The sequence below is a fragment of the Meriones unguiculatus genome, chromosome 8, assembly GCF_030254825.1.
Source record: "Meriones unguiculatus strain TT.TT164.6M chromosome 8, Bangor_MerUng_6.1, whole genome shotgun sequence".
Classification (NCBI taxonomy): domain Eukaryota; kingdom Metazoa; phylum Chordata; class Mammalia; order Rodentia; family Muridae; genus Meriones; species Meriones unguiculatus.
In genome coordinates, this window is record NC_083356.1 from 42388850 (window position 1) to 42409197 (window position 20348).

At 44.1% G+C, this 20348-nt stretch overlaps 1 protein-coding gene across 1 annotated transcript in view; it reads left to right on the forward strand.

The window, feature by feature from the left end:
* Nucleotides 1–19736, forward strand: part of Fbxo32 (F-box protein 32) — a 37982-nt gene extending 18246 nt beyond the window's left edge. The window contains exons 5-9 of the mRNA XM_021645246.2: nucleotides 5123–5216; nucleotides 5943–6127; nucleotides 11318–11500; nucleotides 12577–12720; nucleotides 14077–19736. Coding sequence (XP_021500921.1) covers nucleotides 5123–5216; nucleotides 5943–6127; nucleotides 11318–11500; nucleotides 12577–12720; nucleotides 14077–14166 — 696 coding nt within the window. The 3' untranslated portion in view covers nucleotides 14167–19736. The remainder of the gene's footprint in view (nucleotides 1–5122; nucleotides 5217–5942; nucleotides 6128–11317; nucleotides 11501–12576; nucleotides 12721–14076) is intronic.
* The last annotated feature ends 612 nt before the right edge of the window (nucleotides 19737–20348 follow it).

The following is a 20348-nucleotide window of genomic DNA, read 5'->3' on the forward strand; positions in this document are numbered from 1 at the left end:
TGAAGAAGGCAGTTTGACTCTGGACCTTCAGTTATAATCTCTATGAGGTGTACCAGAAGTGACCCCAGGCCCTCCACTTCTGGCCCTGCATTTGTTTTTATAAATAAAGATTTGTTGATACACACAAGTGCATATTAGTTTACATAGTATCTATGGTTGCTCTTGTGCTACAACTGCAGGCCAATTTTAGTATGAAGACTGTTTGGCCCATGAACTTTAAAACAGTTACTGTTTGGGGGCCTGGCATGTTGGTACACTCCTTTAACCCCAGTACTCGAGAGGCAGACGCAGGTGGATGACTGTGAGTTTGAGGCCGACCTGGTCTAGAGTGTGAGTTCCAGGACAGCTAGGGCTATTTCACAGAGAAACCTTGTCTCAAAAGACAAACTAAAAAAATCAGTTACTATTTGGCCCTTTAAAAGGTTTGCCTACTCCAGCTGTCAATCTTAAACTTCTCTAAAAGACTGGAATTGGGGATGGGGGAATAATTATTTTTTTTCAAACAAAAGTTTTATTGGCATCTAAAAACAAAACTCACCCAACACTGAAACGTTGTTTGCTTTTCTTTTCCTTTTTTTTTTTTTTTTTTTCTTTTTCACTTACTGCAGTGTGAGGAACAAACCACATACACTTACTTTGGCGTAACAGAGACCATAGTAGAGATTTTTACAAAATCACTTTTTAAAACCTGTATTATGCTCCTCAAGAATTTAGAGCCAGTCCTTGCATAAAATGTCACAGCTTTGTCTGTCACCTTAGAATAATTTTAATGGTGACAATAACACTTTACGGTTGATACAGTAAGTTTTTATTTTCATTTCACTTGAGCCTCATAGCACACCTGTAGGTAGCTTTTTTGTTGTTGTTGTTTTGTGTTTCCTGTAGGCTTTTTTTATTGTTTTGTTTTTTGGAGTTTTGGGGGGCATTTAGAAATACAAAACCAAGCTAGATGACTAGACAGTAAACTCCATGAGTCTGGGGATCATGTGTTTTGACATCCTCCCCTGTCCTCTGCCTCAGTGCTTGGACAGAGTGGACACACAGAGATTCTTACTAAATGAATGACAGTTATAAAGGTCACCCAGACAGAGAATCTGATTCTCCGGTTCCAGGGCCCCACAGCTGCCTAGCAGTGAAAGCAGGGACTTTCCCTGAAGATAGGGTGAACCAAGGGAAGGAGGGTTGACATGTCACCCTCCTGTCAGTTGACAGTTTGCCACTATGTCCCTCTCCCTCCTCAGTTAAGGAAGATAATCTCAGCCCCAGAGACGCTCTCGCTTCCCCTACAGGTACTGTTGACACAGGTTTCTTAGATGAACGCTGCAGAGGTTTTATTTACTTATTTATTTTTCCTTGTGATTGATGCCTTTTTAGATGAGATTCAGACTGACATGCTGGGTTAGCTGGTGGTCACATGGTGCCCATGTTTTGAATGCATTTCTGGCTGAACCCCAGACTGCCCCCTGCCTTACCTCCTACCCAAAGATGAGTCACAGTGCTCGGCTGCCTGCCCTGCAGGAGCAGGCTCCAGACTTCAGGCTTTTGTTTTCTTTCATCTTGCTTTATGCTAGTCATGTGAGGCTCTCGGTATTAATAAACCATCAGCCTGGCTTTCTAGAGGCTGCTGTTGCTTAGGGAGAAAATGAAAGGTTTGTGTTCCTCTTTCCACTGTCATGTGCTGATTGGTGGCAGAACTAAACCAGACGGGCACAGAGCCCTGTGGTCACTATGGATGGACAGGGCCGCCACCAGGGTGTGTTTTGATGCCTTGCTCGTCAGCGTCCTGCTTGTCAGCTCCTGGCTTCTAAGTTTAGGTCACGGGCAATAAATTCAACACAGCAGCGTCACCACCACCTCCCCCAAATCAAGAGGCCACACCACCCCCTCCCCGTACATGTGAAACATAGCAAACCCAGCAGGAAGACGTGAGGTTTTAAACTTTTTGTTTCCAATTGAAAGGAAAACTATGTTTAAGGAATTAGGTCTACATGTGGTTTGACAGGGGTCACAGGGGCTCAATAGGGACAAATGTTTAGGTAAGGGCCTGGGACACGGAGCTGCTCTACACCATCTAGGGCTGTGGTTCTCAACCTTCCTAATGCCGCAACCCTCTTAATACAGTCCCCAGTGTTGTGGTGACCCCCAACCATAAAATTACTCTCATTGCTACTTTCTAACTGGAAGTTTGCTACTGTTACGAATTGTAATGTAAATATTTCTGGAGACAGAGAGTTGCCAAAGGGGTGGTAACCCACAGGTTGAGAAGTACTGACCCAGGGCATGGGTCCAAAGTTAGTTCTTTCCAGCAGTCTTTGCTTTTGTTTTAATTTCTTGTGTTCTCCTACAGCTTTGTTTTTTGAGGTACAGATTTTTGGATTTTACTTTGTTTCCTCCTCCTGCCTTGGTTCCAGCATCCAATACAGTATCCTAGTCCATTGATGAGTGATCTCACAGGAGATCAGGCAGGGCCCGATCTGGTGAAGTGCTCTCAGGAAGCTTCCCAGGGCCGAGGCTGTAGCCCACGTGGTAGAATGCTTGCTTGGCATGCAGGAAGGCCGGTGCTTAATTGCCAGCATCTCATAAGCCAAGCGTGACGGGATGCACCAGTGATCCCAGCACTAGGGAGGGAGAAAACAGAGGAACAGAAGTTCAAGGTAATCCTTAGCTAGGGATTAAGTTTGAAGCCTGAACTATGTGAGGCCCCTGTCTTAAAAAGAAAGAAAAAAAAAAACTGAAAATTTTGTTCCAGATCAAAGGAGAGCCTGTTAAATTTTGCCATAGGAAAGAGCCAAAGATTCCACTGAGAACGTTTTCCTAGGGGCAGAGATTTCAAAAATACAGATATGAGGGCTTTTTAGAATTAGCATATATTAGTTATACACAATAATAAATTTGATTATGATGTTTTTATATATGTAAATTATGTGTTTTGATCATATTCACTTCTGTTACCTCTCGTGTCTCTTCCTTATTGGGGTTCTTGGTTTACTAAGCCTGAGTCTGTTTGGTTTTCTTGGGGACTTGATTTGTCTTATTTCTGATGAAATTAGTTTTTTTTAACTTTATATCAACGTTTTCTGTATGGTGAGTCTCTGATACATACAATGTATGTCTCTTACTTTCCTATGTGGCTAAAAATAAATACAGCCGAGTCCTTTCACTGGTTGTAAAGTACTTCATAAAGAGTCTTTGTTAAATTTTTTCCACTTATTTGTTGTGTGTTTGCATATACATACATGCCTGCCTGTGTATGGCTGACATGTATGTATATGGGCACATGTGGTGATCAGAGAACAACTTATAGTTCTCCCCTTCTATCATGTGCCTTGGGGATCTAGCTCAGGCTGTCAGGCTTGATACCAAGTGTCTTGTCTTTTTGTTTTTTTCTAGACAGGGTTTCTCTGTGTGGACTTGCCTGTCCTAGACTCACTTTATAGACTAGGCTGGCCTCAGATTCACAGTGACCCGCCTGCCTCTGTCTCCCAACTGGATAACAAGTGTCTTTACCTGTTAAGCCACTTCATTTGTCCTAGTGTATACTTGTGAGCCTCACTTTATTCATCCGAGAAGTAGGTTGAACTAGATGATCTCTATGACCCCTTGCCATTTTATTTTTCAACAATAGAATCTTTGGCTTGTTTTTAATGATGTACCATCTCTGTACAGAATTTTTCTGTAGAAGGAAAGATTAAAATAAAGACCATAAACTTCAATTATTATATTTTCTTTCTTTTTGGCAATAATAGGAGTAATAGAAATTAACATAGGCCTTTGAAAAACCAAACTTCAGCATCTAACTTATGTCAGGCCCTTGGTGAGGGTTTTGTGTACACTGTGTCATTGAAAGATCACAGCCTTGTGCTTGAGAGATGGCTCAGAGATTTGGAGCACAGGCTGCTCTTTCAGAGATCCTGAGTTCAGTTCTCAGAAACCAAATGGTGGCTCAAACCATCTATGATATCTGATGCCCTCTTCTGACATGCAGGTGTACATGCAGACAGGATATTGTATACATAATAAATAAATAAATCTAGAAAGAAAAAAAAAGAGAAAGGCAGGTAGGAAGAAGGAAGGAATGAAGGAAGGAAAAGAAAACTCACAACCTCAAAGACCCTGAATATTATCCATAAAGATGAAGAGCCCAGGTAACAAAATACATTTAGTGCACACCCCTAACCACAAATTAAGACTCTGTCGACAGGACTCCATCTCAGGGGCTAGAGAGATGGCTCAGCTATGAAGAGCACTTGCTGTTTTTCTAGAAGACCTAGGTTCAGTTCCAGCATCCATGTGGTGGCTCACAAATTGTCTGTAACTCTAGTTCCAGGAAATCTAACGTTCTCTTCTCTCCTCCATTGGCACCAGGAACACACATGGTACACTTACACACATTTAGGCATAAAATAAAATTAAAACTTTTAAAAGACTCCCTCAAAGCTGACAGAGACAAGGGCTCTCCCTTGAGCCTCTGGGGAGAGATAGGAAGACACACTATACACCCTCAGTTTCTATTCCTTGGCATCTTTCTATTAAAAAGGCAAATGCAACAAAGGAGTCTAATAATCAGGTAGGCTTATCAAACATGAAAAGCAGGCAGTGTCTAGAAAAAAAAACAAAACAAAACAAACAAACAAAAAAAAAAACATCCCTTCCTCAGGTCATGCACGTGGTCCCCAAACACAAGCTTTGCTGTGGCCTCAGCAGTGGGTGCCAGTAGACGAAAGTTCAAGTTGGGGCAAGAACAGTTCCCCCTGGGGGGTGATTATGTAGAGCTCCGGTGCTCACAGGTCATGAGAGGTCCTGTTCCCTTCGGAATACTGTCAGCTCTCCTTTCCAAAGTGTGCTGAATGGAATGGATTAGCCCTGGCTGAAGCCCAAACCCTTTATATATGAGGGGAAAAAAAAGCAATTAAATATTCAGCCTGACTCCTGGTTTTGAATTACCACCATTTGTCTTTCACTCTGAGCATCTGCTTTCTATTGCCTAGTGCCCTTGCCTGCTGTTTATCTCCCTGTCTCTCCCGTCAGTCTGTTTCTGCACATCATGTGACCCAAAAGTAAAGATTAGAGGAGAAAAATATCTCTGTATTCTAAGCCTGGCAACTTCTATTTTTATCCACAGCTGTTGGAGCTGATAGCAAAGTCACAGCTCACATCCCTGAGTGGCATCGCCCAAAAGAACTTCATGAACATTTTGGAAAAAGTAGTGCTGAAAGGTGAGATCCCCTGCCCTCTCAGCCCTTTTTATAGGCATGGGAATAGGCAGGTGGATTTTCTCAAGTAACATGTCACTAGATTTATAGGAATGTGAGTGGATGGAAATGAATAATGTCAGCTGAATTTCAGGGGTACCAGGTTCCAGCTCAGAAAAAGGTGCCACCGATGAGGACATGTGCCCCACCCTTCACCACAGAGCCTCTATAGCCCTAGGAAATGGAGCTGTGTGCAAGGCAGATTTGAGGCATAGACTATTTTAACTAGAGGGGAACCTTAGACCTCAGGCTCAACTGAGTCATTTCACACATAGGAGATCTGAGGTACATGAGAAATGATTGCCCAGAGATTAGCTAGACAGGATTAGAATCCAACCTTCTGAACCCCAAAACTACAGTTTTCCACTGATGTAAAAGGATGTAAAAAAAAAAAAAAAAAAGCCACTGAACAAAAAAGCCACTTTCTGATCAGGTGGACTCTTGACGCTGGTGGAGCAATGGAAACAGAAAAGAGCTCTTTAGAAACCCAGGGAGAAGAGAACAAAGAAGGACCTAGATGATGGAAACTAGACCCATTAGCTGAGTATAGAATAAACACTGGTGAGAAAGAAGCTGGAATCCTGAGAGGCAGCACCCGGTAACAGGAGCAGACACCAAAGAAGAAAAGCCCACTTGTAACATGCCTGGTTTCAGTAACATAACTTCGATTTCATTTTTTTTCCGCTCAAGTCCTTGAAGACCAGCAAAACATAAGGCTCATAAGGGAACTTCTCCAGACCCTCTATACATCCTTGTGCACACTGGTCCAGAGAGTCGGCAAGTCCGTGCTGGTGGGCAACATTAACATGTGGGTTTATCGGATGGAGACCATTCTGCACTGGCAGCAGCAGCTGAATAGCATCCAGATCAGCAGGGTAAGTGCCGGCCCCACTCCCCCCACCGTGGTTTCCTCCGCTCAGACACTGAGCAGGAGTCCAAGACACAGCATCTACTCTGGTGATGCAGGAGTTGGTCCCCTCTGATTTGTTGCAGCATCCTTATGCTGAGGGTGGTGTGAGAGGCGTCCTGCTAGAGGGGGAGTGGGAAGAAGAATTTGGCAAGACAGGTAGAAGGAATGTGAAGGATGACAGCCAACTGCAGCATCGTGTAAAAAAAAAAAAAAAAAACGGGAACATAGCTGTCGGGGCGGGGCGTCCTGCTGAAGTCTTCAGTGGGGCCTTGGGGAGCTCTCCGCTCATTTCCTCAAAAAGAATGAGCTGTTTGTGGATTGGGGACACTGCCCTCAATACAATAGAACCCTGAAGACAGTAGCTCGGAGAACTGGTACCACCAGCCTTTTCCAATTTCAGTTCCATTTATTGGTGGTGATGACAAAGAATGCCTTTGAATCAAGCCTGAACATATATGTAAGAAAATGCTGAGCAAGACTCAGCTAAAGGCCTATAGATTACTGGTATATGGCGATAGATAGATAGATAGATAGATAGATAGATAGATAGATAGATAGATAGATAGATAGATCAATCAGACACTTCTTTTGGCTTTTGAAATAAAAGCTCACTGTTGGCTCCTATCGTCTTAAGGCACACACAAAACTGTGTGAGTGTGGCTGGTGTAATCTCTCACTGCTCACCGGTGGACAGGCACACTCGGGAGGCTCACACAACACTTTGCCCACTTATCTAATCACAGGCTGGCCTGGTTAAGTGGCTTCCGGGACCCACACAGTTTGTAATTGCACCATGTGTCAGGTGAAGGGGACATGCAGAAAACCCCGTGACGCGTCTGCATAATTACTTTGCCATAGGCTATTTACAAAAAGCACATTCTTTCTTTATAGTTAATGATTTTTCTGCATCTTGGTTGTTTGTTTTTTAATTTTAAAGCAGAGGGAATGATTAGAAACCTCTAGTTATGTGGCTTCCCTGTCACTTAGTCACTTAGTCCCTTAGGCTACAATACTTCTGCTTGTGCACATAGGCACGTGCCTGTAAACACCATGTGCACAGAGAGCAGAGCAGAGCCCAAATGCAGGTCATCTTTCAGAGATGACCCCCATTGTCAGATTGTTTTAGGAAAATTAAGCATTTATTATGAACAGTATAATTTAGTAATTTATCTGAGTCTCATCTCTGAAGTATGGCAGTAGCTTAACAATGGCCATTTAAGACCAGAAATCCACTCTTCTCTCACAGAAGACTCACATAGACCTGATTTCCAGCATTCTCCGTGACCTGCACTGAATATTTCCTGTCTTAGTCCCCCAAGAAAATTCCCAGCCAGTGATAAAAATGAGCAAGGCCCATTTGTTCCAATGGCATCTTCCCTCTAGTAACTTTGGAGCACCCATTCAGATGGCCCTGCTTGCCCTGAGCTGTGTTCCCTCTGGCCTCTTCAAATGACTGTGCTGCCTACCGCAATCTCCCAATCCTTGTACTTCAAGGCCTTTCTTCCTTAACACCCCCCTCAGTTGATCCCCAAACCCTCTTGAAAGGCAGCCATTGTAAGCCACCATTACCCTTCCTAGGATGGCACTGAAGTGGGGACCAGAGGATCCCAGTGACCTTCCCAGCACTACACAGCAATTAGGCTAAGAGCTAAACTCAGAAGCCTGAAGTATTTATACCTAAAATGGCAAAGTGTGCTTAACATCAGTGGCTTCCAAACTTTTCCCCATCTATTTATCCACTGACCCAGCTTATTGAAAAAAAAAACCTTTTTAATCCAATGAAGTCCTCTGCAGAAGAGATCAAACGCTGAAGCTCACCTCCTTCCAACATCTGCTTGAGGGGATCCAGAGGAACCCCATACTTCTGTGCACACTACCCCAGGGCCCTTTGGCTCACAGCCATCCCATCTCTTAAAGCCCCTATCAGTCAGTCTTTTTCAGAAACCTCTCTGACTAGTGAAGCGATATCTTGCACATACACGTCTCTCTCCATCCGCTGCTTTATAATCTCCAGAGGAAAAGGCAGCATTACCTTCTGTCCTGTACCTGGCACAGGCAATCAGTGGATTTTAGTTGACAGGGTGAAGATTTGAAGAAGCAGCTCCCCCCCTACCCCCACCTGCATGACACACGTAGTCAGCATTCATGGGAACATGACTGGAGAATATCATCCTAGATTATGGATGACAGGGAGAAGTTAATGACTACAGGATTCGGACAGGTTGTTCAGTCCCCCGTGATGCGTCACTTTCTGAATTTGGAAAACAGAGACAGCGATGCCCATCTCGCAGCCCTGTGTGAGATTTAACGTAGGCGTGAGGTTGCATAAACTACTCTGCAGACAGCAGCTGGGACAGGGCCTGGTATTTGGTAAGCATTATTATAGATACATCAGGTGTTAGGGTACTATAACTCCTTCCCGTGTGATAGTTAACTTATCCAGCCAATAACTGTAATTAAGATAAATGACTGAAATTTACTGGGTACCGTGCTAAGTCCTTCTATGCATTATCTCATCTCTTCTACCCAACCAAGGTGCTCATTTCCTTGTTTTCTAAGTGAGAAGAGTCATCCTCACGGTCCTCGGGGACAGATTCCGAGACACCCTGAGGGTACCCTGGACGCCCACGTGTCTTGCATACAGTGGCGTAGTGACTGTGCATTGCCCGCACACTCATCCTCTGCACTGCTGGTCACCTCTACGCAGTCCTCATACCTCTTGGGATGCTGTGTGCACAGGCACGAGGGCAAGAAAAAGAGCGTGTACGCAGTCAGGACAGACGCATTTTTTTCCTAAATATTTTCCGTCTGCGGTTCGTCGAATTCGAGGACTTACAAAGAACGTGGAGGGCAGACTTGTAACTGTGTTAAGGCCTCCACAGGGGGTCTGGCATCAGACTCCAACACAGGGTGCTCTCACGGAGGCTGCGCTCTGAAGGACCGCTCCTTTCTCTTTCCTCCCCTGAACCTGCTAGGGGGCTCAGAGATGTATAGAAAGAAGATCTTGCCACAGAAATCCCCCACTCTTAAGGAGCTTGGTGGCTCAGGCCTGTAGCCTCAGCACACCTGGGAAGTGGAGGCAGGAAGATGGGGACTTCAAGATCATCGTCAGCTTCATAACAAATATGAAAGCAGCCTGGTCTGTGAGATCCTGAGGGGTGCGGGGGAGGGGGGAGAGGGAGGGAGAGAGAACATGGAACATTCAACTTTCAGTCTGGACTATATTTTTATATTTGTCAGAAAGAGAAGTGTGTTAATCCATGAAAATATTGAAGAGACTTTCATAGTAAAACACTTCCTTTTTGCCCAAGTCCTGCCAATGTTCTCCCAGCTTATAACCTTGTTTGCCTTAGCAATCTTCATATCTAATTCTTTCAAGCCAATTTTTATTGGCAAACATAACTTATATAATAAAGGATGAAGGACAAAATTAAGAGTACTGGTTTGTAGGGAAAAAAAAATAAAATATAATTATAGTACTGTGGGCAAAGCAGTGTTTTGGAAAATGAGGGCTGGGGTAGGCACAAATGGAATTTAGCCAAATGTTTGGCTAGGGCTTACAAGAGTGACATATTTTTCCTTTTATATGTTTGTATTATAAAGGAAGAAGGCACGCAAGCAGTTAACCGTTTATCAGAAGGAAGGGCTTGGCATGAGGTCTGGGCAAGGGTTTTGGAAAAGTTCAGGTTTGAAAATTTTGACAGAGCAAACTCTGCCAAGCAAACTTGCCTTTAATAGGAGTTAATGTAATAATTGGCCTGGGAGTTTTAACCAAAAAAGTAGAGGCTTTGAAGTGCTGGAAACAAAAAGAAAATCCCATGGCAGTTTTATTAGCTCATATGATCAACAGCAGATGATAAACTACAAATAGGTCTAGGGTTCTCTGCGGCCACACAAAGTACTTGAATGTTGCAAACAATTGAAAGTTCAGCCCAACAGCCTGAGGTATAAGAGAGCAGTAAAAGCTGTCAAGTCACAGACACTTCTGAAGAAACAGGAGGCCTGAGTCACAGCAGGTCCAAGATTGTTAGAGCTAGAGGGATTGTCAGTACTCTAAACACAGGCTTTGGAAGTTGGGGAAACTGAGACCCAGATTCCCCAGGATGCCATTTGGATCTGTTCCCTGCCCATATGACGTTCCTCCCATGATACATCCATTCTTCTCACACCCCCCCCCCCTCAGTCCTCCTTCTAAAGCCCATCTTCCCACTAGTCCTTCTGCCTTCCAAGGCCCTCAGGTCATTGCCTAGACTGACGGACATTTGGAATCCCAGTGAGGCCCGGACCAAGCAACCCCTGGAGTCTCCCACGTGTTTGGGCTCTGCTGGGTTTTCTACAGATTCTATCCCAGAAATTTGGTAGAAAAAAATAGTCCCTATCCCCAGAGCATTATTTTCCCCTGTGCGGTTCTGCACCTGGCCACAGTAAGCACGGTAAGGGCTGTTTGTGCTAGACTAGTCACCAAGGCCTACAAGCTATACCCTGCCTTCAAGGATGCAGGTCTAGGAGAGGTATCTTGAGATCATCAAAATTTCAAATAGGAGAAGGCTTGACTATAATCCTGGTGGTATACAGGAAGTTCCTTCATAAGCTCATGATTGATTATAGATGTCTATTATGTGTAGAGGAACAGGTTTTTAAACATTCCCTGCAGGGGCTGGAGAGCTTTCTCAGTGGCTAAGAGCACTGTTAATCTTGGAGAAGACCTGGGTACGGTTCCCACCACCCACATGGTGGCTCACAACCATCTGTAACTTTAGTTCTAGGGTATGTGAAACCTTCTTCTGGTCTCTATGGACATTAAGCACACATGTGGTACACATACATACATGCAGGCAAAACACACATACATGTGAAATAAATAAAAATTTTAAAAATTAAATGTTCTGTGGTATGATTAGAGCTGCCTCAGTTACAGTGTAGCTTAGCTCAGAGGGTTTGGGGCTAATCGTTCCCAGTGTCTATACACATACACATATAAGCACAAACATAAAGAGACATACGCCACTCCAGGCTGTTCTCTGGATGGCTCTGTCATGGCTCCTGCTTTGGGAAATCTAGTTGTTAAGAAGCCAGCTTAAGGAGCAGTGCATTCTGGGACAAGTCACCTGGCAAACGGCTCTTCTCTGCTTACCATATGGCCTTCTCTCTGCAGCCTGCCTTCAAAGGCCTCACGTTCACCGACCTGCCTGTGTGCTTGCAACTGAATATCATGCAGAGGCTGAGCGATGGGCGGGACCTGGTCAGTCTGGGCCAGGCAGCCCCAGACCTGCATGTGCTCAGTGAGGACCGGCTGCTGTGGAAGAGACTCTGCCAGTACCACTTCTCAGAGCGGCAGGTCAGTGAATCCCAGTGACCCACACCATCCCTCTCCAGCATGCAGTGGGGTTGCTGGCCTCCACTAGAAACCAGCAGTCTAAGATGGTGGTTCTCAACCTTCCTAACACTGCAGCCCTTTAATACATGTTGTGGTGACTTCCAACCATAAGATTATTTTTGTTGCTACTGGTATGAATCATGACGTAAATACCTGTGTTTTCCAGTGGTCTTAGGTGACCCCTGTGAAAGGGTCACAACCCGCAAGTTGAGAACCACTGGTCTAGGGCATTCCTAAAGTCACTATGTGATGTTTTTGGGTTTTGGTTCCCTGTTGTTGCCATCATTGTCCTAAATCCTTAACCCAAACTGTATTTTACAGCTCACTCAAAAACTTCACAAATTGGTGTTGCCTCTTTTCTTTAAAAAAAAAAAAAAAAAAAAAATGGGGGGTGACATTTTATGGTGCTTTATCTTCAAGCACTTTTATGAACATTACTTCCTTCCATCCTCCCATCCCAGGAAGGGTAGCTATCGTCATGACTACTTCGAATAAGCATAGATACCAAGACCACAAAGGATCTATGTATTCAAATTAGTGAAGTGATTCTCAGGGTGAGACAGCTGGCCCCTCGCTTGAATTGGGCCTGCAGATACCTTTTCATCATGTTCTTCCCCATCACACTGCCTCAGGGTTGTTTTTCCGACTTCTTCATATATGTCCATTAGTTCAACGGGTTGTTTCACGAAGAAGCCACTGATATTTAGATGTAAAGTAATGCCACAGTGCTAATAGCTGTAGAAATAATCATTCAGGTCTCCAGCAAAGAAAAGACTGAGGTGGCTTGTGGGAGCGACCTAAGCGTTGAAGGACCAGCCAGAGGCACTGTATAAACAGTCCTCAGGAAAACATAGCCACCTATTTGGAAAGATGGTTAAAAAGGATTGAGTGAGTGGGGAGACCTGTTTCACAGCTTGACAGTTGTCTTCCCTTATAGCATCCGCATGAAAGTGTAGGGGAAAGAGTTGGAGCAGAAAGCTCCAACCTATCCTCTTGGTGAAGTCTATTGGAATTACTTTTCTCCCTTTGACTTTTAGATCCGCAAGCGATTGATCTTGTCTGACAAAGGCCAGCTGGATTGGAAGAGGATGTACTTTAAGCTTGTGCGGTGTTACCCAAGGAGGGAACAGTACGGAGACACCCTGCAGCTCTGCAAACACTGCCACATCCTATCCTGGAAGGTACGCGCCTGAGCTGGCCACTGTCGTAGCAACCTGACACAAGCTAGAGTCGCTTTGCAAAGGGGGCTCTCAGTTTAGAAAATGTTTCCCCCAGTTGTCCTGTGGGCAAGGCTGTGAGGCATTTTCTTCATTGATGGTTGCTGTAGAAGGACCCGGCTGACTGTGGGCAGTGCCTCTCCTGGGCTGGTGGTCCTGGGTGCTATAGCAAAGCAGGCTGAGCAAGCTGTGAGGAGCAAGCCAGTAAGCAGCACCCCTCTGTGGTCTCTGCTTCAGTCCCTGCCTCCAGGTTCTTGCCTGGATTTCCTGGCCTGCTTTCCCTGGGCCAGGCCCTAAGATCCAGCGGTGCAAGGAACATGAGGCCAGGTCTTCCCTGTTCTTTCCTACCTCAGCCCCCAAGTTATGAGTTAGGCAAACACTAATCCTTTAGCTGTCCAGTGCTGTGGAATTCTCTCTTCTGTGGGGGAGAGAGCTAATGTGTGGATATGCTGTGTGTGTGTGCGCGCGCATGTATGTGCAGGTGCACATATGAGCACGAGGTCACAGTCTCCTGTTTTCCTAAATAGTGCTCCACCATTTTTTTAAGCATGAACCTGGAGAGCTGAAAAGATGGCTCAGTGGTTGAGAGCACTGGCTGCTCTTTCAAAGGATCCCGGTTCAATTCCTAGCACCCGCATGGCGGCTCACAACTGTCTGTAACTCCAGTTTCAGGGGAATCTGACACCGTCACACACACACAGACAGACATGCAGGCAAAACACCAGTGTATATAAAAATTAATAAATTAAATTTTTCCTAAACATTTAGAAAAAGAAAGTGAATCTGGAGCTCACCAATTTGGCTAGACTGGCAAACCAATGAACTCCCGAGACTTGGCTGTCTCTTTCCTACCCCAGGTGCTAGGGCTGCAACATGTATGCCTCCATGCCCAGGTTTTATGTGGGTACTGGGAATCCAAACTCAGATCCTGGTGGTCACACACCAGACACTGTACTCAGCAGCTCCTTTCCCTGGCATATTCTTTCAGTGACATTCTCTTGCTTTTAAGATTTATTGGCATTTTTAATCACGTATGTGCATGCATGTTTATGTGTGGTTGTGTGCATGTGAGATCGGCTGAAAGAGGATGTCAGATATACCCTGGGGATAAGTTACAGGTGGTTGTGAGCCAGTTGACCCACGTACAAGAGCTGAACCTGGGTCCTCTGCAAGAGCAGTCCATGCTCTTAACCACTGAGCCACCCCTCCAGCCCCTGCAGTGGCATGATTGACAGAGAATTGTGAAAGACTGGGCAGTGCTGTGCAGCACCTGGTGAGCTGCCACTGAGAGCTCGGCTCTAACCACAATGCTCTTTCCAGGGTACTGACCATCCATGCACAGCCAACAACCCGGAGAGCTGCTCCATCTCACTTTCGCCTCAGGACTTCATCAATTTGTTCAAGTTCTGAATCTGAACACACCATGAAACTTCACAAGGGCCCTGGCTGACTGGATGGCTGGGAGTTCGGACACTTCACCTGTAAATAGTGTACATTTTAAGCATTGGCTTGGAACTGCCGGGATAAGTCACTGAGAAGATGTTGGTGGAAAGAGATGCAGTTGCCAATGGGAATTTACAAATGTGAACTTCACGTTAGAACTGGTACAGAAAAGCAGAAATACTGTAAATAGACTTTTTTTTTCCCCCTAACAATTTACAAGCAAGACTACAAGGGCAAGAACTCTTCTGTCAGCCATGAAAACGGAGTCCTCTTGATGTTCGTGGAAACTTCCTAGTTCGCTAGGAAGAAAAAGGCAAAACTCAAATACAGGACAGGACACTCTGTTTACAATGTGAAAATGTTGTTAAGACGAAATAAGGAAGAAGGAGAACAGACGCTGCAATTGAGAATTCCCTGGGCTTTGGGTTTGGATTTGGGGGTTTGCTTTAAACAGGGAAAGAAGCCCACTCATCTGAAACGTGCATGGGCATGAGTCCTCATCCTACGAAGATGCCCCGCAATGGTCTACCTCTCAAAGCATAGAGTGCTCTCTGGCCGCATGCACTATCTAGCAGGCAATGTCTGTGTTCCATGTAAGTGCTTTCATCTGTAAAGTGATCTAAGATGGGAAGGCTGTTAGGAAAAACAAAAACAAACAAAACACCCTCTCTTGGTTCTGACTTGCTTTTCCCTTTCTCTCCCAGTAACTGCGCCTTTTTTCCTTTTGTATTGTAGCTCATGTAGGGAACTAGGAGCTGAAGAACACACCCACCCACCCCTACCTCATCCCCAACCCCCACAGAAGCCATGAAGAGAGAATTAGACACCTGTGCAAGCCCAACACTTCTGACTTAGCTCTTCCCTCTTCTAGCCTAACTTCTGGGCTTCCTTGGGTATCTTCATGGGTACATGGATGTCTGTGAACTTAGTGGAGCCCAAGAACTGAGGCTTGAGAGACACATTTTTCACACCAGTCAGTTAAACATCCTGTGAGCTGCTGCTTCCCCTCAGCAGGGCAGTGAGCTGAGGCACTGTCTGTTCTTTAGTCCAGTATCAAAGTTGAGTCATCCTGAACTGGGACTTTTCACAAGCTTGATTTAAAAGAGAGTCTGGAGTTCCAGCCAGATAGAGAGATGTGTTCATCTTAAACTTGTTTCAGGACTGGTTAAAACAAAGAGGATTAGAAGACAAAGGATTCCAGGGATTCTGGCAAGGCAGAGATAAGAGCACTGTGGAAGAACGGAGATCTCAGGGCTTAAGGAATTAATTCCTGGGGTGGGGAAAATGTTTTTATTTTTTACTTTTTACAGATTGTTGCTTTTATACAATGTATATATATTTGCAGTTGTATTTGCTTTTTTTTTTTTCAACTCTCCAAATAAAATTGCCACTATGCATGCCCTTGGCAAATAAGCAGAAATAGGAATTTGTTCCACATAAATGCTAAGGTATGGGTATAACCTAAAGCATTGATACTTGGGGTAGTCCTAGGAGAGGAAAGATGGCTGAGTATGCACAGGAACGGGGGGGGGGGGCAGTGACCACCTCTCCTTTCAGGTCAGTACTGTGCTGGCAGATAGAGTCTGAAGGATCCCTGATCTGTCCTATCTGTGCTTACACGAGACGTTCTCCATATTTCCTTCTTCAGCACCATTCCCTGAGGGGGAAACTCAATTAAATTTAAAGGTTCATAATGAGAAAAGGGTAATGTAAAAGAACATTATTTCTCTTATATAAAAAGTTGTGAAAGTATAAAGTTGAACTTTGTGGAGACTACTAACATAATAGCTTAGAGTTTTCTGTTTGGCTTTTTTACTCTTCTTCCCAGGATCAATTTTACATTAAGATTGTAGGGCCTAGACTATGAAAGGAAGAAAGAAAGAAAAAGCAAGAAAACACTTCCCATAATTTTCAGATCCTCTACAGGATCTCACCCTTCGTAAAGATGTGTGGTATAATTGCCATTGCCATGAAAAGCTCTGGAGACAGTGATTCTGAGTGGTGCTGTTAAGGTTAGGTGGTCATGGCTGCCGTGTTGTTCAGAGATGGAACGCTGTTGGGACCTTGGGGTTTACAAGTCCAGCAGCTTTTCCAGCTTTGGACTGCCAGAGTAAGAGTGGTGAGCCAGTCTCACAGAATATGCCAGCAGGGCACAAAGTCATACATCATACATAACCCAAGCAACAGCCTGCCTCTGTGTAAAATGACCCTTACCCTAAGCAGTGAGGCCACGGCTTTCTGAAATGTTTAGTATATGCCTGCAGATTCTCCATGACCCTTGGTATCAGTGGGTATGGTATGTGACACAACTGAAGAATGGTTAAGGACGAAAAGGAAGAAAGGAACATGGATGGGTCACTTTCATTGATTACTAGAAAACAGAAAGGATGTGCAGGTGAAGAGGGAGTGGGAGAGGAGGAGAATCTTTGATGTGGGGGAAGGAGGCAATGGAGAGAGTAGAGCAGGCAAGATACCCATATTAGGTCATGGCCAGAGACTCGCATACAAGTACTGAGAGTTAAAAAGAAAAACTCTTGCTCTTAGGACATTTAATAGTCTATAGAATTCTTCTTGGCAAACCTACCCAGGACTCTCAGACGTAATGCATGAAAACTAAGAATTCCTGACCCAGAACTGTGGGTACAAAAGCAAGAGGGGTGTGACCATAGCAACTGCCAGAAGAAATGAAACTGTTTTCTCTCTATCGCACCTACTGTCCCCTGCTTTGCATGCTGTAAAGCAGAGCTAGAGTTATGCCCATTCTGAAGCGATTCAAATACTGAGAAAAGGAAAAAAAAAGTTCTGTTCAAGCCGTATTAGCAAACCCAGGGAAATAGTCACTCAAAACTTTGAAGAGCAATCAGCCAAGAGTCTCTGAGGAGGAAGGACCATCCCTCATAGCAATATATATATATTGTTGATATATGTATATATCAACTAGACCATGTCATTACTCATGACTTACTCTAAACAGGTGTCTCAGCTGAATGGCAGAAAGGAACAAAGATTACAAGGAGGGGTCTCTAGTCCATCAGCTGAGAGAGGCTTTCTGGTTAGTAATGGTCCATTTCAGATGGAGTGGCTTAGAGGAGATAGTTTTCAAGGGACAAGGCTTCCACCACAAAAGCTTTCAGCAGAAGAGCTGTTCTGCCTGTGACCACGCAGCCAGCTGGTATGTGGCTCATCCTTGTGGTGTCACAAACCATTCCCCTTGAGGGCACTTGCTTTTGACACAGGCTCCTTGTTTCTATTGTTTTATATAGAAGAGAAAAGGCTGGGAATTCGATTTGTCTAGGCAGTTGGTATGATTCACAGAGCGATAAATCGTCCCAGGGTATGTTTTACAGTGTATGGTTCTCAGCATTCAACACAGTGTTTATTACAAACCATGTACCTGGCTGTAGATTTTTCTGCCTGGCTGTAGGGCAATAACATCTTGCTATACAAACACTCTAAATTTTATGTGTGAATTTTTGACTGTAATTTTGTATGTGCATTTTTTAAACTAAACTGTCATTTTCTATGTTGACATCTGTTGTTGGTTTTTTGTTGTTGGTTGTTTTTTTTTTTTTTTTTTTTTTTTTTTTTTTTTTTTTTTTTTTCTTAATCTGTTTCCAACTGTCTGAGTCTGTGAACCCTCTCTTCTGACTAGATCCTGGCTTCAAAGCTGTTAGTGCTTAAACAGGCTCAGAAACACCCTGAACCTCTGGGGAAATGCAGGGGTGATACTCTTTGATAGATCATGGGCCCTCTATGGCTTTGACAGTAATTCTTCTAAATTCTGTATATTCTGTAAATGTTTTCTTCTCGGCTTTGCTAAAACAGAAAAGAGAGAGCGAGAGAAAAGAAAACCTTTATGATTTTTCCAAATGAAGGAAACTCCTATCCCAGACCTTACACCAACAAGGGTTGTTAAGAGCAGATGGACATTTCTGCCTTTTCAAGCTGAGGAAGCTTTTCCAGAAAGGGGGATGGGGAGGGAGTGCTTCCTCTACACTCCCTGGGAAGTCAGCAAAAGAGCTGAACAGAAACCTGGGACTTCCTGATACCAGAACTCTGAGCACACCTACCACCCAAGCACCTTGTGGGCATCTGTAGATTCATGACAGCCAGTGTGATTCTTCCCAGAGACCCTCACAGGAGGTGTGGGAGACCATTCCATGATGGGCATCTGCCACCAAACCTATTAAGTGTGAATCTTACTGGAGAAGTTACGGAGTCTCTTTTCATTTCCACACCCTCCCATTCTTGCTGACACAACCTGCTTACTAGGAAGTAACCAGCGTGCCAGGTGTGTGGTGCACACTTGTAATCTTTACACAGGCAGGAGGACTGGATTTCTAGCCCAGGCTGCATAGCAAGGCCTTGCTTCAAAAACAGCAGAAAGCAAACAGCATGTCTTAGCAAACTCATTTTTCCCTTGGGTACTTACATAATTCCCTTACAAGAATAGACGCAGGGTCCTGGTGAGATGGCTCAGTGGGCAAAGTGCCTGCTGTGCAGAATTCCATTTCTAGCATGTAAAATGTAAAATCCAGGCATGAACTTCAGTGCCTTAAGAATCATGTGGTACCCAGGCTCAGTGAGAGACCCTGCCTCAAACTAAATGTGGACAGGGATCCAGGAAGATACCCAACATCTACCCCGACCTCCAAATGCATATGCTTGTCCACACAAATCCCCAGGGGCATACTAGCATGCACGCATGTCATGGACACACAACATGCACACATGTTCTTGAGCTTGTGCATATACACACAAATGACTAGATAAGTGTTGACCCAGCTCCTGTTGGTACCCAAGCAGGTCTGTCTTCTCCCCTGAAATGGATAGGTGCATTTAAGCCATCTGTCCTCTTTCCTGCTCCTCTCTTACCAATGCAGTTCATTCTGTTCAACCTTGGTTGCAACATGCAGAACTTATCCCATAAGGCAAGGGATGGGGTGATAGCTATGATTTTCGTCTGCTGGGCTTTTTTCCCAAAGTGTCCTTGAATTCAGTAAGCAAAGCTTCTTGAGAAAGCTCTCTAAACTTAGTCCCTCTCCATTTGGCTGGAAATGGAGGCTGCATCCAAACTCCAAATTTCTGGATGCTCCATAAGCTTCAGCATTACTGAGTACGACTCTGTCTTTGAGTTTAAACACATTTGTTCACTCTGCACAAGACTGTCTAACAGATGGCTCCAAGCCTTGCTCCATGCTTGGGAGCCTTTGGTACCATCTTTAACTACCAAATGCCAATCACCTTGGCTAAAGACAGTGTATATTATAGTTCATGTCTAAGCTTAGAAGCTTTAAGTGTATGTTTTAGAGAAAAAAATTAGAGTGGGTTGAGTGTTTTAACTCAATGTGTACGGTTAGACAAATTACATGAACAGATGATTGTTTAATATTGAGTAATCTGAATCCTGTATAACTTATTTGCACACCTTTCTTGCATGATGAACTGACATTTTTATAGTTGTTTGTATAAGACAGTGGCATATTTTTGTAAACATTTTTTGACACTGAATTGCAATAAATGTTTTTCCAACAACACACCCTGGTGTATTTTTTTATGTGTGTCTATTCAGCTTAGCTTTTTATTGTAATGAATATGTTTATCTTTTGTCTTTAAGACTTACTTCAAAAAAAAAAAGACTTACTTATATTTCTAGTCCCAGAAGTTTGTTACCATGATTATAAAAGTTACTAGGAATATACAGAAAAATAAGCTTGTGGTTGAACTACAATGTTCTGTTTGAGTGCTATATTTCCATATATCGACTGACTTGTAAAATGATTGGGAGAAAATCAATTCTAAAGTTATTATCATTTATTCACCAACAAACAGAACAATTAGTGTTTGCTAGATCTGTGCAAAGCACTGAGAAGAGGATGACAGAAATGGCCTCTGCCTTGGTGGATTTCAGATTCTAACCACCCCTCCCCCAAGAAAAAATAAATAGCAGCAGTAGCTTGCCATGAGTATTATGAATGGAACAGTAAAGCACTGTTTGAAGCAGGAGGAGCAGAGGCTTCCTTGAGGGGGTGTGCTGAGCTGTCACCTAGCCTCAAAAGGAGGGTTAAAATGTTCCAGAAAGCAAAAGGCTGGCATCACAGACCCAGCTTCTGCCTGCAGTGTGGCCTGTCACACCTTGACATAACTCT